Genomic DNA, 16,744 nt, shown 5'->3' with positions numbered 1-16,744 from the left:
CCAAGTAAAACCTGAAGTGGTCTACACTGTGCTGAGGGCCCCAGAGTGGACCTGGTGTGGGTGTGCCACGAGTGGACCTTCTATAGTCCGTCTGCCCACAGAGGCTGGTTGCCACTCAGGGACAGTAGGCTATATAGGCTGGAGCCAGATTCTGGGGTCAGCTGGAGAGAAATCTGGCCTAGCCAGAGACTTTGTCTTGAAACTCACCAAGTAGCCTAAGGCCAGCTGGCCCGTGAGCCCCCGAGGTCTACTTGTCTCTGCCTCCCTAACACTGAGAGCACAAATGTGCACCTGGCTATCGTGTGTGGCTTCTAGGGATTGAACCCAGGTCCTCACACTTGGAAGGCAAGCGCTTTACCAAATCATGTCCTCAGCTCTCAGACTCAGAAGAGCATTCTGTTAGCTTCAATGGACATTGCACTGCCCTGTGCCCTGACACCCTGCCCCTCTTGCAATGTCCTACATGTTCATCCTAGACCCCATTCAACAGTGTTCAGGGGCCAAGCAGGTGACATGGCCCACCCTGAGGAAGGGGTGGCTCAGGTCCCCGAGGTTCCCAACTATAAAGCACAGGCTGCATTGGCCATCAAAGGCCTCTTGCTAGGGTAGCCTGGACATTCAGACATATCTGCAGGTGAGTCACAAGTGCAGGTGGAAGGTGTCACCTTGTGGTAGTCCCTGCATCCCAGGAGGCTCCCAGGGAGGATCAGGTGCAGAAGAGAAAACTGAGCCTCATCAGGGAAGGGCCAGCCCAGGCTGTAGGGCAGGATGCGGGGTTCCCACCCACATCACCATCCACACACCGGAAGCATCTCAAACAGGAAATTCTTTATTGCAAAGATACAAAAGCAGTCACAGCGACATGTACAGCAATAAATTAGGTGGTGGCCATGAGGCGGGGCACAGACAGGGGGTCAACAGTCTGTGATCTCTTCTCAATAATTTATAACATGGGGGAGGAAGCACAAAAAAAATAAATATTGAAATGAAACTGCCAAGTAGCAGGTGGCTGGGGACACTAGGCCTCTGCGTGGTCAGCATGTGTCCCTGTCACCCTTTGAAAAAGTAAAGCTTGCTTTGAGAAGCTGGAGGAACAAGACAGAAAACTCACTTTTATCTTAAATAAAAACATCCATATATTAAATCGTGACGATGACGTTTCAGGGACATAGAGCCACGGGGCATGCTCACACCCTTCCCAGTCCCCTCCAGGCAAGTACGGTGCGCGGGTGCTCCAGGTAGCAATGAAAGTCCCGTCCACCCTGAAGGCCGACAGTATGGAGCCTCCAAGGCTCAGGAGGGCACCACGGGCCAGGAGTGGGCAGCAACCCACAGCCAGTGGCCACCTGCCTAGCACTGTAGCCCACCCTGGAGACCACTCATCCAGTGTGATACCTGCTGGAACAAGTTTCACCAGTGACCCAGGATGTCCAGCGCCACCACAGAAAGACTGAGGAAAGCTGTTGGCACCCTGGGCCTCCATCCATGGCCAGTTCCCCACCCCACTGTCCAACCTACTCTGCATTAATAAAGATCTACAGTATCAAACTGGGAAAGAAAATTGTTATGAAAAATCTGTACGATAAAATGTGTATATAATTATATATATATATATATCTTCTCTCTCTTTAAATATCCCATGGTCCTTATTGATATCCAATATGGATTACCTACCAAGGCTATGGTTCCAACAGTGCTTTCTAAGTGCCTGGCTTTGGCTCAGCCCGCCCCCCACTCCCTGTCCACCACACTCCTCAGGGCCTGGAGGCCTTAATCCCTTCAGTAAGAAAGCACAAGATGGCCAATGACCCGGAACTCTATGAAGGAGGAATAGGCGGGTAACAACTGGGCACCAAAGCTGCAGAGTATCTGCACCTACAGTCTGCCCTGGGCCCCTGCTGACACCCACAGGGGGTGTGTCCACAGGCCCTCCAGATGCACCCTTTGTCCCTCCATACTATGTCTCTTAGGCCTCTTCCACATCCCCGGCCACCAGGACTTCACCTCCTTCCTAGTTCTTCCTAGCAACAAGACACATCTTAACTGCCATTCCCATATCCCTCAACCTCTCTCAGGCTTCACGGGCTCCCTCCAGCCTCTCCTCTGCTAAGCCCCAGAGAACCCAAGCCCCGCTGTCGGCTGGCTCTGTGGACAGGTGGCCTGCTCCATGACGGGCAGCCTCCTTAGCTACCAGACCCTCAGGGACATTCCAGGACATCCATGCAACCCTCAGCACACATACTGGACAGGCTCTGTGTGGCCACCTGGCCCCGCGGCTTCCTGCCGTCACAGGCTGCGGTGGCAGCCTGTGTACACACAGGAGCACATGTACTAGCCCCTGCAGGTGACTGTATTGGGGACTGTTTCCCAGGACACGGACCTGGCTCTAAGGGCTAAAGCAGGTTGTAGCGCCCTTTGATAAGGACGAGAAGGCCAGCGCCCAGAAAGCGACAGTATGGTGTCCACCCCAGCTGGAGGCCCTCAGGGGATGGCACTGATGGTGCTGACGGACAGGCACCGGAGAAGTGGAAGACGAGTCCTCACTCCCTGCCACAGGGGCCTGATTGATCATCGTGGTGGCCCATGCAGCGCCTGTCAGCAACGACAAACACACCCCGGGGAGGAGAGATGCGAGTGGGGGTTGGTTTGCGGCACTGGCTCGCGAGAGCCTCCCTTTTCTCCTGCATCTGCCTGTCCCCGCTGTCCTTGCCCTCAGCCCCACAGGGTCCACAGTGGGCAAGTGGACACGGGGAATCTGTGCCAGGGAGCCCGGGGTAGGCGCGAGGGCTGTGCCACTGCCCGCGCCCGGCCCGGCCCCGGCGGGCACTAGGAGGCGGCTGAGAAGGGCACAGAGGTGGAGGAGAGCTCGGCGGATTTGACGATGGTGATGACGCTGGTGGTGGCCACCTTGGTGGGCGTGACAGGCCCCCGGGCCACGGTGCGTGCGAAGGTCTGCAGGGCCTCGTACTTGGAGCGCAGGGCATCCAGCTCCAGCCGCATGCTGCTGTTCTCCCGGGCCAGCTTCTCCACTTCCTGCTGCAACTCGACGCGCTGCCGCTCCAGCTCCTCCTTCTGCGTCACACGCTTGATGCGGCAGCTCGCCGCGTAGCCTCGGTTCTTGAGTGTGCGCCGCCGCTGCTTCAGCCGAGTCACCTCCTCCTTGGTGAGGCCCCGCAGGTGCTGGTTCAGCTCCCGCACCGACATGGACACCAGCTCATCGTCACTGAGCACAGGGGCGTTCTCGCCCGCCTCCTTCTTAACCTAAGGAGCCAGACCAGCAAGCGTTAGCACAGGGGGACCCAGGGGCACGGGCCTGGCGGTCACCGAAGGCTGGGATCCGGTACAACAAAGGCCCAGCGGTGCGTCTCACCTGCCCCGCGTTCCCATCCCACAGCCAGGTGGCAGCACGGGACTCCCGGATTATGCCCATGGCCTGGTGCCACAAACTACCCACTGCTGTTGCTATGAACCTTCTTTGAACAGGGAAGTAAGGTCTTGGTCAACTTCTTAAGCTTTCTAGACACACATGGAACGGGCATGTTTCCCCTCAGATGCTCTGGCCAAGCGTTTCTAGGCAAGGACAGGACGATACAGTAGCCTTGCCCTTCCCTCACATCTACCCACTGGTGCAAAGCCTGAATCTGGCCGGCCAAGGCTCACTCAAGGGAGCCCAGCACACAGCACGCAGGAGCCTGTGAGGCAAGGAAGCTGACTCAGGTGATAGAGGCTGAGAAGGCCCAGAAGGTAGGAAGGGCCTGGGCCGGCAGAAGGGACACCAGCTCACCTGAGGATACCGCTCTGCCAACCTGGCGCTAGGGGAAGAGCTTGGCCAGAGGAAGGGCCTGTGCATGCAGCCCCAAGCGCCTAGGATCTACTCAGCACCTGCCTTACCACCGCTCCGCCTGTGAGCTACCTCCCTGGTCATCAAGGCCAGGTTCTTCCGGGCCACTGTCCCACCTCTCCTGGGATCCTTCCCCACTTCCTGAGGACAAAGCTGACGTCACTTTCAAGGGGCAGTGCTGTGAAAGCGGGGCTGCCAGGACAGGATGAGCCTTCCCTGTGCCACGCCAGGACAGTGCCAGCCACAGCCCATGCTAGCCCAGCCCGCCTCACCTTCAATGCCTTATTCGGCTTGGGATTAGTCGTCATAACCCGGGCCCTGTCACCAGGACGGAACCACCAGGAAACTGTAGCTGGAAAGACACAGAAACAGCGTGGGTTAGGACCTAGCAAGCTAAGGACATGGCCTCTGAATAACAATACTTGGAAACAGCTCTGCTCTCAACAACCCAAGACAGTAACAATAAAACCTTAGTTCCAAAACAAAGTGGATGCACATGTAAGCTGATGTGTTCCCGTCCTAGCATGGCTGGTCAGCAACTCTACCACATGTTCCAGAACAAGTCCAATTCAGTTACAAAGTAACATGTCCCCCACCCAGTTCACAAGAGCTTAGGACAACGGTTCTCAGCCTTCCTAAGTCTTTCTAATGCTGCCACCCTTTAATACAGTTCCTCCTGTTGTGGTTACCCCCAACCATAAAATTATTGTCATTGTTACTTCATAACTAATTTTGCTACTGTTGTGAATCATAATGTAAATATTTGTGTTTTCTGGTGGCCTTAGGCAGCCCCTGTGAAAGGTCATTCAACCCCAGAGGGGTCATGACCCACAGGTTGAGAACCACTGTCTTAAGCAATCTGGCATGGGCATCCTGGCCAAGCTATATCTGCCTAGCAGGCAGAAGTGAACCCCAACCACACTTCATGCTCCAGCATCAGGCTCCAGGGCAGACAGGTCCCCTAGGTCAATGGGGGCTGCCGTCCAGTTCCCCATCCCAGCTCATCCCAGCACTGTGGAGTAACTGCGGGCCATGAAAAATTGTCGCTTCCTGCTCTGGGTCTCCCCGCTCCCCCCAAATTCAGACAAGGTCTTTACAGCTGTGGGGTACCAGGTGCTGCATCCTCAGGACCAGAGGGACCCGCCAGCAACAGAGCCCGCTCTGCAAGCTGCAGCACTCAGCTCTGAAAGAGGGTCTTGGGACAGTGTCCCTTAGAAGAGTTCCTGATGGATCACCAGGGAGAAGGGTGGCCCTCCCCCAAAACCTCATTCACCCCCAAAGACAGATGGGTACAGAGCACCTGCCACTCCTCCTCAGCCCCGCCCTCCCGCAACCCATGGGACACCTACCGCTGTGAAGGACACTGCAGCTGTGACATCACCACTCCTCCCAGGCCGCCCCAGCCCCTCAGAGTGACCCCCAAGGCCCCTGTGGGTGGGGTGGGGGCTACTGGTGGACAGCAGTTCAGAGGATCCAGCCAGAGACACAGGCAGGAGACTGCGGCCACCTGGCAGACCCACTGGGCTGTCTGGCAGGACCTGTGCCTGTGGCCAGCCCGCCAGCCCCCTCGCCCGCCCGCCCGCCCTTCTCATTCTCCAGTCTGCATTGTGTCACACACCCTCATCATTCATGAAAAAGCCAGCCAAAGCATCCCAAGCATGATTCCCCTCTGATAGTTGCCATGGCGACCTTGGGATGTAGCCAACCCCCCCCATGGTCTCCATGGCAACGGAGAAGCCCAAAAGCATTCGGGACTTGTGGGTCAAGCCTGTGCAGAAAGACAACACGAGGTTCTCAGGCAGTAAACAAACCCATTCATTCCCTGACAACTGGGGAAGGGGCAAGAGGGACCGGGCGGCCTTTGGTGGGATGCACCCCCACCTCTTGTATTTCAAACCCTGACAAAGATAGGCACAGAACAAGGGACGTCAGGGAAATCACACAAAGGAGAGTGTAGAGGACAGGCATGAACAAGACAGTGGGTGACCTCCACTGTCCCCTCCCCCACAAACCTGGGGCCCTGAGTCCCGATCTCTCTACCCTGTGATCCCACCTCTGATGGGGTCCTGTCTCCATTGCCCACCACCCTCACTGCCAAAAAGCCATCAGCGGGAGACAAGGTATTGACTCTGTCAATAGACACCCAGCACCCTGGTGACATCACTGGTCACTCTCAGAGGCAATGGCAACAAGCAGAGCAGGACAGGGGCAGAGCCAGCCTAGAGGAGGCTCAGGTAGACCAGCATGCATCCTGACACTACCCATCTGGGACCTGAGGTGGGACTAGAGCTGGTGGGGTGATCTAATGGAGATAAGGGGCCACATGGGGATGTGGGCAAAGTCTGTATCCACAGATCCCCTCCAGCTCCAGCTGGGTTACAGTAGCCCTGGGTTAGTCACAGGCTTCCGCCACTCCATTAGGAACGCTCAGGAGCCAGGCGCCTGGGAGCCCGGGAGCCCTGAGAAAGTTTTCCGTCAAGAGGGAGGAGGGGTTGGGCATCTCTTCCAACTTGCAACCCCAGCGTCAGTGACATAGCTATGTGGTGAGTCACAGGCTGTTTACAGAGCCGGCTCACATTCCCACACAAGGACACCCCTCCCACCCGCACGCTCACGGGCCCCAGGGGCCACTGCCAGCGGAAAAGGAAGGTGCTGGGGAAGAAAGGGGACTCAGCACAGATCCACGGGTGCTGAAATAGGCAGGCCAGGGCTCGGCTTGGGGCAGGAATCTTTCCACTCCCGTGATGATGGTGCTGTGACACCCAGGTGGCCAGGATGTGCACAAGGCAGGGGCCTGACACTGGATCACCTGGTCAGCAGAAAGGGCCCCTCCCTGGCTCTCTCCATGTACACCCACCTCATGGGCTCCTGCTGGGTCTGGGTTAAGGGACCCTCTTTAGTCCTCAGCTGGCTTACAGAGGACACATGAAGCCAAGAGGCCACGGACAAATGCCAACCCCTGCCAATGCTCGGGTCACTTCCTCAGAAAAAGGGGAGGGGAGAAATAGCGGCAGGTGGTCCCGGCTGAGAAGCCCCCATTCAGGAGTCCTGGGGGCACACTTACGCTGAGCTATCGTGTTTACCCCGGCTTACCCTGCCCCAGCTAGGCTTCTGCCTCTGGAACCCTGTTCAGCAGGGACACTTGGACACCCATCAAGATAATTCAGACTTCATCCTGTATGGCCAACAATATAGAAGTCTGTCCAGGTGAAAGGTGAGGCCCACGTTGGCCCTGGGTCAGAGGTGTGCCCTTCTGCCTGCTGCCAATCATGGGGAACAGACTGGGGGACAGAGATCTTCAGCAACTTAGTGTGTGGCCAGGACGGTGCCCCTGCCTCAAACACACCAAGCCCATGGGCACAGTCCCAACCTATCCAAAGGTCAAGGCAGGTCTGTCATCCCAGCACCTGGGAGGCTGAGGTAAGAGGATCACAAGTTGAAGGCTGGCCTGAGCTACAGTGTGTGTTCAAGGCCACACTAGACAACTTAGGGAGACCCTGTCTTAAAGTAAAAGGAATGTAAAGGGGTCCTGAGAAGAATGTGGTGTTTGGAGGTTTCCTGTGGTGCTGAGGATAAACCCCAGGACTTGGAGGTCCACTGGGAGCCTTGCCCCAGCACCAAAGAGCCCTGTATTTGTGACAGACGTTTGTAAGACAAATGTGATATCAAAACACTGAGCCACATGGTGGTGGCTCACTCAGGTCATCACAGCACTTGGAGCTCAGAGGCAAGAGGCTGGTCTCAATTTCAAAGCCAGCCTGGACTACATGGGGAGATCCTGTTTCAATAACAAATAAATAAAGGAGCCACACTGTCATCACAGCACGGGGAGGTAGAGGCAGGTTGATCAGGAGTTCAAGGTCATCCTTGGTCTGACTGGGCAACTGGAGACCCCATCTCTAAACAAAAACAAATCAGCTTGTTGTTTTTCGAGACAGGGTTTCTTGTGTAGCCATGGCTGTACTGGGATTTGCTCTGTAGACCAGGTTGGCCTTGAACTCAGAAATCTGCCTGCCTCTGCCTCCTGAGCTGGGATTAAAGACGTGCTACCACCACCCAGCAAAAAACAAACAAGGTCACCTTGCCGAGCCTGGGGTTAGAGGTTCAGTGGCCACAGTCAAACCACACAGCACACCAGGCTGAGCCACGGGAACCCCCAGAGAAGCAGCTTACCCGCTCCCGTCATTCCTGTTGCCTTTTGCGATTTGAAAAGGCCATCAAGAGATTTAACAGTGGGTGTCAAGACAGGGGTCCTGGGCAGCAGTTCTAAGTCACCAATCCAAGCAGGGCACATCTGCCTAGATCCTCTGATAAACTCAGCCAGCCAGCAGGAGACAGGGTGGCCAGCCCTTCTATTCCAAGATAGACTGAGGTAGAAGGCCCTATGCATAAAGAACAGGGAGGCATACGGCAGAGCGTGAGAATCCAGCCTGGGCACCCAGGGACAGCAGGCAGTGCAGACAGCCTGTAGTCCAGTAGACTGTCCTTCTCAGAGATGGACAGCAGGCAGTGCAGGCAGCCTGTAGTCCAGTAGACTGTCCTTCTCAGAGAGGGACAGCAGGCAGTGCAGACAGCCTGTAGTCCAGTAGACTGTCCTTCTCAGAGAGGGACAGCAGGCAGTGCAGACAGCCTGTAGTCCAGTAGACTGTCCTTCTCAGAGAGGGACAGCAGGCAGTGCAGGCAGCCTGTAGTCCAGTAGACTGTCCTTCTCAGAGATGAGCGAGCCAGGCATAGCATCTCCTACCTTACCCCCCCCACCCTTAGCTGTCCCAGCCCTGTGCTACACTACCCGGGGGCATGTACAGCCTTGGCCCTCCCTCCCTGCGTGCCATCCTGGCAGTCCTAGCACACAGCAAGAAGGACCATGTCCAGGTCCAAAGGAGAAACAGACTCTAGGGAGCCATGGGGACCTTGCTACCAGGCCTCTGGTGGATCAGAAAAGGAGGTCCCGCAGTCTCACAGGGTCTCCATGTTCTCCAAGGTACTGAGCCTGGATCACCCACCTCACTCCCTGCTGCAACTGTAACACCAACCTGAGGGGTCTGGATGATGCCCCCTGGACCCTGGCTCCTACAACCCGCTCCAGCTGACAAAGATGTGTGCTCTTCAGGTTCCTGGTCTCCCAAAATAGAGAAAGGGAGCAGGGAGGGTGAGGATGAGGATGGGTGACACATTCTGTCCAAAGACACAGGTTCAAACCCCAGACAGCAAGGGCACTCTTAACAGTTGCAAGCCACAACCTAAAGCCACTAAGGATGTGAACACCTCTGCTTGGGAGCCTTTGACAAATATCCAGAGCCAAGTCCCCTCTCCAGGACCCCAAGGAGATATGGGTCTGACACATCACCGGCACACAGTGGGCACATGCACACAGGGGGCACATTCTGACAAACCACACCGCAGCCGGTCAAATGAGCCTCCTCCCACTACAGACCACTCAGATCTTACTGTGCCCAGCTCCGGCTGGCCGCCCTCCCAATAAGCCACAACTGTCTGCCTGGCCTAGAGGACGTCTGGTCACCTTGCATTTGCAATCTCAGGAAGCTGTGTCATCCCAGCTACATCCAGAGGTGACTAACACAGCTCGCAGGCTGACAGCAGGCATGGCACAGCCCCTCAGCTGTGGCTGCCCTCCCTCTGCCTCAAACCCAAACCTCCCCTCCCTGACTGACTGGTCCTCTCTGCCACCCGGTCCTTGTTGGGGTTCTGCCCTGTCCTTGGGGGTCCTGGGGCTTCAGCCTCCTCCTAATCTCCATGTTTCGCTGGGGATGTCTCCTGAGAGCAGCTAAACCCAGATTTGTGTGTGTGTGTGTGTGTGTGTGTGTGTGTGTGTGTGTGTGTGCTGTCGTTCTTCAGACTGTTTACCTTGTGCTTTCCTTTTTAAGCTTTTTGTCTGTTGTTTGTTTGTTTCTTTGTTTGAGACAGGGTTTCTCTGTGTATCCTTGGAGCCTGTCTGGAACTCACTCTGTAACCAGGCTGGCCTTGAAACAGATCCGCCTGCCTCTGCCTCCCAAGTGCTGGGATTAAAGGTGCGTACCATCACCAGCTGGCTCTTTTTAAACTTTTAAAAATTACATTTATTTTTCTGGGCTTGGTGATGTACATCTTTAATCCTAGCATTTGGATACCAGAAGCAGGTGGATCTCCAGGAGTTTGAGGCTAGCCTGGTTTATATAAGGAGAGTGTGTGTGCGTATGCACACGCAAATGTCTGTATGTGTGCGAGGATATATATATATATATATATATATATATATATATATATATATATATATATATATATATTTGCCAAAGTGTGTGTGAAGGTCAGAGGATAATTTGTGGGAGTCGGTTCTTCCATGATGTGGGTCTTGGGGAACTGAATTCACACCATCAGGCTTCGTGGCAAACACCTTTACCCCCTGAGCCATCTCACTGGCCACCCCTCACTTTTTTGAAACAGGGTCTCTCAGTGGCCTGGAACTAACCACTAAGGCTAGGCTAGCTGACCAGCCAGAGAGGCTCAGTGATCCTCCAGTCTCTACTTCCCCAACACTGGGAAAACAGAGTGTGTGACCACACCTAACATCTTTACGTGGGCTCAAGCAAGCACTTCATTGACTGAGTAATCTCTCCAGACCTGTTTGTTTAAGACAGGGTCCACATAGCCCAGGTTAGCCTGGAACTGACCTTCTCTTGCCTCCACCTCCCAAGGGCTGGAATTACAGAACCAGCTCTTACCCTCAGCCCCAAGGTCTCCTGCCTAGCCCCAAGCATGGCTCAGCTTCACTCCTTGGTACAACAGATTCCCAGCTCTGATCTTGGGGCCTCAAACTTAGTCCTACAGATAACATAGGACTTGGGGTTCCCTTCCGAGCTTCCTGCTCTGGGCTTCCTGCTCTGGCTGATGAGTGTTCCTGGCTGTGGTGGACCGAAGGTCTCCATGCCACCCTCAACTTCCACTTCTTCCAGAAAGCCCCGCTCTCTTTGGGGAGTCAGACCTAGACCTGGTTCCAGAAATTCTTGCTGTACACTGATCCCCTGTCAAGCAGAGAACTTGTGTGACTGATACCAACTCCCTCAGGGTATCAAGGCACTAAAAAAGGTCTGTTTTATAGGCAGAGGCAGGGATTCAGACAGGGAAGGAAGCCTAGGAGAGGGTGTGAGCCTTCCCCCTACCATACCAGATAACCCTATGGAAGAGCGGGCAGGTGTGCCACCAGACATGACAGCCCCTAGCCTCTAACCCTGATCTCCGACCTCAGGCCAGGCCATCATCAAGCAAGTGCTGGAGGCTGCAGGACCCTCCCCTACACCAGGCACATGGTCACCCAGCTCAGGTCCACCTCTGTGAAATTCTACAAATTTTCAGATAACACTTTCCATTTCCTGAAACTGCAGTTAAAAGGAAATATAACGCATGTGTGACTTATAAAAAGCAAAAGTAAATACAAGCGACCAGGCATCTTCCCGGAGCGGGGGACAGGGAGGGTGGGGCGGGAGAATGAGTCACTGTTTATAGCTCCCGAGATCGGCCACACAGAGAATTCTCCCAGCTGGCCTGATTTCCATTTCCCGTGTGGACTAGACCCGAGATCCAGAAAGTCCACTCCAAGAAACCTTTAGACTCGGAACAGCCAGGGCAGAAACAGACATAACTTCTTGGTCTAGACTGCGATCAAGACATGCCAGGGACTGTAAACAAACCCTGGGGCCGGCAGAGTCCGGGACTGAAAACTGAGGGTCCCTGAGATAGAGTGACCAGGAAAGTCTCGCCAGAAGCCTTGAGGGTGCTAGAGAAAGGGCTGGGACACAGAAAGAGCCGACTCTCGGGGAAACATGGCCTCCCGGACCCTCTGTCCAACTACCATTTTTAGCAACTACCTGGAAAGTACACAGCCCTGAACTTGGAACCTGGCCCTACAAGCCCAGCTCAGTTCAAGAACAAGAGGGGAATGTACTCCAGAGAAGCCTGGCTTGGTGGCTTTTCTTTTTTGCTCTAATAAATGTTTTAGTTTTAAGTTATAACATTAGACTTATTTCCTTTACCAAGGTCAAACTCACAACATTTCTCCTGTTGATTTATCTAAGGGGCGAGGAAGGCTTTGTCGTCAGTAGGGGCTGTCCACAGTGACACAGGCTATAGGTATGCCCTGCCTATCTACAGCTTTCCTAAATCCATCCACATGCTTAAATCCACGCCTTTCTGTTTTGGTTTGTTTTTTGGTGACAGTCCCACCATGTAACCAAGGCTGGTACTGAACTAACTATGTTACGTAGTCCGGGCTGACTTCCTGCCTTAAACTCCCGAGTGCAGGGATTATATATGTCCCACATAACAGCTTTATATCAACGCCCCCCCCCCTTTTTTTAAAGCTCCCTGGCCCTAAAAACATCAGGCTTGAAAATGTCAGCTTGAGGCATCACAGTACCCACGTGCAAGCCACCAGATGCCTTCTGAAACGTGGTTTGTTACAGTAAGACCTCAGCAGTGCCAATCCCGGGGTCCCAGAGCTGTTTCTGGTGATTCCAGAGAGAGGGATGCTCTGAACTACCTACCAGCTGTGGCATAAGCTGGCTTTTTGGAACTGGGAGCACCAGGCAAGAGAAAGGTGAGTGTCTGTTGGTCAGTTGGCGGGTAAATTATTAAAATGCATCTGTGTTGGCTCTAAGAGCTGTGTGATAAGCAAGACTTAGCCTAACTTCACAAGAGAAACAAGAGCACCAAGCTGCCTGGCCTCCCAAATATCGACTGCCTGTGAACAGGGCAGTCTGGTAGGCTGGAGTGGCTGCCTACCAGTGTAAGAATGCCAGGAGAGTCTCTCCCGTAAAGGGACCTAATCCAGCCACCTAGGACCCCTAAGGCTTTCTCCACCTGGGGTCTGCTAGATTTTGCTCGATTTCTCGTCGCAACACTCTTCACACACCTATCCGCTCACCGTACGTGGGGACCTCACACTTCAGAGTTGGAAGAGACCTTGGCCCCTGACCACACCTGAAGAAAAGTGGCGGAAGCGATAGGCTGGCCAAGACGGTCACCTGCCTCGCTCCCCACCCACAGCTTCCACATCCGGCACCGCTGGCCGGTCAGCTGATTAAAAAGGGACACCACTTATCCAGGCCCTTGCGGGGTCGCGGCTGTGGCGGGGGGCCGGGAGGTGGCCCTACGCCGACGGAAGTGGCCAGGTGCGCACGGCTCCCGGGAGCCGCTCTCCCGCACGTGGCGGGTCTCGAATGGGCCCTAAGCCAGGTCCCGCTTGGCACGTGCTCGAGGCCCAGGCTGGGCCCCGCGGCCTTCGGGGCGCGCCGCCTTCAGGTGCGCGAACCCGGGGTCCCCCTCCCCAGTCCCCGAAGCCCCTCACTCACCCGGGTCGCGCGCGGGGCCGGGCGCGGCGGCTCCTCGTGGACACGCACTCTCCACGCGCGCCTCTGCTCTCGCTCTCCCCGTAGTCGCCGCCTCCGCCTGCGCGCTCCGGACTCCACGCTCCGACTCGGCGAAGAACAACAAGTCCCCGCCGCCCGCCGCCCGCCGCCGGCTCCCCAGTACTGACACCGCTTCCGGGATCGCGCGTCGGAGCGCGTCACCGCCCCGCCCCCGAGGTGGCCACGCCCCCTATCCGATCACGCCTCTTGCTGCTCACGCCTCTTCGCACACACTAAAACCACGCCCCCTCAGGCCGAGCGTCGGCGCCACGCCCCCTGTTGGCCACGCCCCTTGCTTGCCTCTAGTCACCGACTCCACCTAGATCCCTCCACGTGCTGTTGTCTCCATTCTGAACCCGTGGCCCTGTCCATCTCCAGCACACCCGGGGCGGGGTCAGTGCGCCCTTCCCAAGGTGGGGGATGATAGGCGAGCGTGACGCACACCCGGGGTGTCTGTGCCCCACGCTTCCCGGGCCTTTCAGCCTGGGCACCGTGTCTCTATGCCATGTGTTACCCACTGTGATCCTGAGGCCGCAGCTGCTGGATCCTCCCAGGCCCTTGGCAGAGGGAATGGAAGCCAACTGGGTGTTGACCATGTTCTGGACATAACACCAAGTCCAGGTCACGGAGGCGAAGTGAGCTGGGCGCTGGGAAGTGGGTCAGTTACATCACATATGTGTATATGCATGTATGTAGACTGGTGTGCACATGCTACCTCGCAGCTGTGGGGGTCGGTTCTTTATTTGTCCCATATGGGTTCTAGGGATCGAACTCGGGTCGTCAGGCATGGCAGCAGGTACCTTTACCCGCTGAGCTATCTCACTGGCATTGGCTTGGAGCTCCTGATCCTCCTGCGTCCACCTCCTGAGTGCTGGGATCCCAAGCATGCAATACCATGCCCGCCTTCATTTCTCATTTTTTTTAGTAAGCAATGGATAGAAAGCCGTTTCTCTCCGATGTGGGAATGTGCTGATGTACGGCTCTCCTCAGTAGGCCTTGGTGGGAGACAAGAGCACGGTTCAACTCAGGGCCTCCTTTACTCCAGCCCAAAGCAGTGGTCTGAGTCCTAGACGCTTGCCTAGGAGTACCAAGATGTCCTTGGATGGGAGCCATCTTGCCCCAGAGGAAGGACAGAGTTGGAGGGTGATGGTCCTGCGACCCTTGGATGGGAGGCAATGCCCAGAATGCATTTTTTTTTTTTTTTTTTTTTTTTTTTTGGTTTTTCCGAGACAAGGTCTCTCTGTGTAGCTTTGCGCCTTTCCTGGAACTCACTTGGTAGCCCAGGCTGGCCTCGAACTCACAGAGATCCGCCTGCCTCTGCCTCCCGAGTGCTGGGATTAAAGGCGTGCGCCACCACCGCCCGGCGCATTTTTTTTTTTTTAAGATTTATTTATTATGTATACAGTGTTCTACCTGCACATATGCCTGCAGGCCAGAAGATGGCGCCATATCTCATTACGGATGGTTGTGAGCCACCCTGTGGTTACCGCGAGGGAATTGAACTCAGGACCTCTGGAAAAACAGTCAGTGCTCTTAACCTCTGAGGCGTCTCTCCAGCCCCAGAATGCATTTCAGCGTCCTCCATTCAGACCTAAGTGATGCCCAGGGCTGAGAACCGGGTGAACAGGAGGCACACCCCAGCCCTAGCAACAGTGACCACGGCTCTCAAACCCCCACACCAGGCCTTCCCAGAACTTTTTGGAGTGAGTCATGAGGCACTCTGGACACATGTTGGGGACAGCTGGAGCAAGTATCCTCAAGCCCTTGGCTTTCTGCGCAGTCCGTTCCACACTGTAGCCCAGAATGTTTGCAGAGGCCATGACCTGTTGCAATGGCCTCCCACCTATGCCTGCTCCTAAATGTCCTTCCGGCAGTGACCACTAGGGGGAGCCATCCAGGTCTGTCTGTGTCAGCTATGACCTGCCTACAACAGCAGGGACAGCAACACCCGTATAGCCAAGGTATTTTCAGAGCCATCCCCCAAGATCTGGAGGATGCTTCCCTTCATCCTCACCAGCGCTCCCGCGACCCCATGCACAGCTGGACCTGTCCCAGGTGGTCCTCTCTGAGGGACTCTCTCCCAAAGGTCAAATGGTTTGTATGGGACTCTCTCCCAGAGGTCATGGAGATTTTGTTAGGATACTTTACTCTCCTTAGTTTCTTCAAAGTAAGAGATTCAGAAAAAGTAGGTGTGGTGACTCGAATCTTTAATCCCAGCACTGGGAAGACAGAGGCAGAGGTGAGTCTCTGTGGGTTCAAGGCTAAACCTGGTCTATATAGCGAGCTCCAGGACAGCCAGGGCAACATTATAGAGACCCTGTTTCAAAAATAAAAAACAGGGGCAGGGCAAACGTGAGGACTTGAGCTTGACCCCAAAACTTGAATTAAAAGGTGGGGTGCTAGAGAGATGGCTATGGTTTAGACGTTTGCTATTTTTGCAAAGGACTTGGCTTCAGTTTCCAGGACTTAACCATGGCAGCTCTTAACTGCCTGTAACTCCCGTTCCAGGGAATCACACACCCTTTTCTGGACTTCAAGGGTACCAGGCACGTATGTGGTACACAGATATATATGAAGGCAAAATACCATACACATTTAAAAAAAATAAATATTGGAAGAAAACAACAAGTCATATGTTATTCCTGTACTGAAGAAGTGAGGTAGGCGAGTCCCTGGGGCTCACTTGACAAGCCAGCGAGAGCCTGTCAGAAGAAACAAGGTGGGTAGCACCTAAGACACAATACCTGAGCTTTCCCTCTGGCCTCAACATGCTCAAGCACGGATGTACACACACACACACACACACACACACACACACACACACACACACACACACAGAGTCACAGCTGGCTGCGGTGGTGCACACCTGTAATACCAGCACCTGGGAGGCTGAGGCAGGAGGGTCGTGAGTTTAACAACCTGAGCTATGTATCAAGACTTTGGAACTCGGGATTCCCATCTCCAGCTCCTGAGTACTGGGATTATGATCGGATGCCCCACCCGACCCATTTCACATGGGTTCAGTTGCTGAGTGGCTGTGGAGACCTGTAGCCATGGCTTGGCTTGCCCAGATAAATGCTCCCTTTTATGATGGCTTTTATGGCAGAGGTGATGTGGGTTACACCCTAGTAATCTGTCCCTTGTTGCCCTGGGAAGGGTCCTGTAACCACCAGTGCCTGAAGCTAAAGCAGGACACGCCCTTCATCCCAGCTGTCCTGGGCTGGTCCTTGTGGGAGGGAAATCCACACTCACAGGGAGGCTGGGCATCCTGGGGAGGGAAATTCACCTTCATAGGGAGGCTGGGCATCCTGGGGAGGGAAATTCACCTTCATAGGGAGGCTGGGCATCCTAGGAGGATTAAATGCCCTCCTTCCCTCCTCCAGAGAGGCAGGAGATGGGAAGAACTCAGATGGCCCTGGCAAAGCTGGGAAAAGGGAGGTAAACAGAGATCTTTAAGCCATAAGGCTTCAGACAGGAGTGGGCTAGCACCAGCCTGACGGGA

At 55.0% G+C, this 16,744-nt stretch overlaps 1 protein-coding gene across 2 annotated transcripts; it reads right to left on the bottom strand.

Annotated features, from left to right (window-relative positions):
- Positions 1-813: 813 nt before the first annotated feature.
- On the bottom strand, positions 814-13,490 carry Mafk (MAF bZIP transcription factor K). Of its 2 annotated transcripts, none has more exons than XM_006991100.4 (3): positions 13,186-13,490; positions 4,114-4,193; positions 814-3,261 (listed from the first exon to the last, which is right to left on the bottom strand). In XM_006991100.4, the coding sequence occupies exons 2-3, from the start codon at positions 4,147-4,149 to the stop codon at positions 2,827-2,829; spliced, it is 471 nt and encodes a 156-aa protein (XP_006991162.1). In that variant the 5' UTR covers positions 4,150-4,193; positions 13,186-13,490; the 3' UTR covers positions 814-2,826. The 2 variants fall into 2 exon arrangements, with proteins under 2 accessions (XP_006991162.1, XP_015864857.1); XM_016009371.3 differs by lacking the exon at positions 13,186-13,490 and adding an exon at positions 5,191-5,422.
- Between the last annotated feature and the right edge of the window lie 3,254 nt (positions 13,491-16,744).

Source organism: Peromyscus maniculatus, chromosome 23 (genome assembly GCF_049852395.1).
Source record: "Peromyscus maniculatus bairdii isolate BWxNUB_F1_BW_parent chromosome 23, HU_Pman_BW_mat_3.1, whole genome shotgun sequence".
In the NCBI taxonomy this organism is placed as follows: Eukaryota; Metazoa; Chordata; class Mammalia; order Rodentia; family Cricetidae; genus Peromyscus; species Peromyscus maniculatus.
This window is presented reverse-complemented; position numbering and strand designations above follow the sequence as displayed.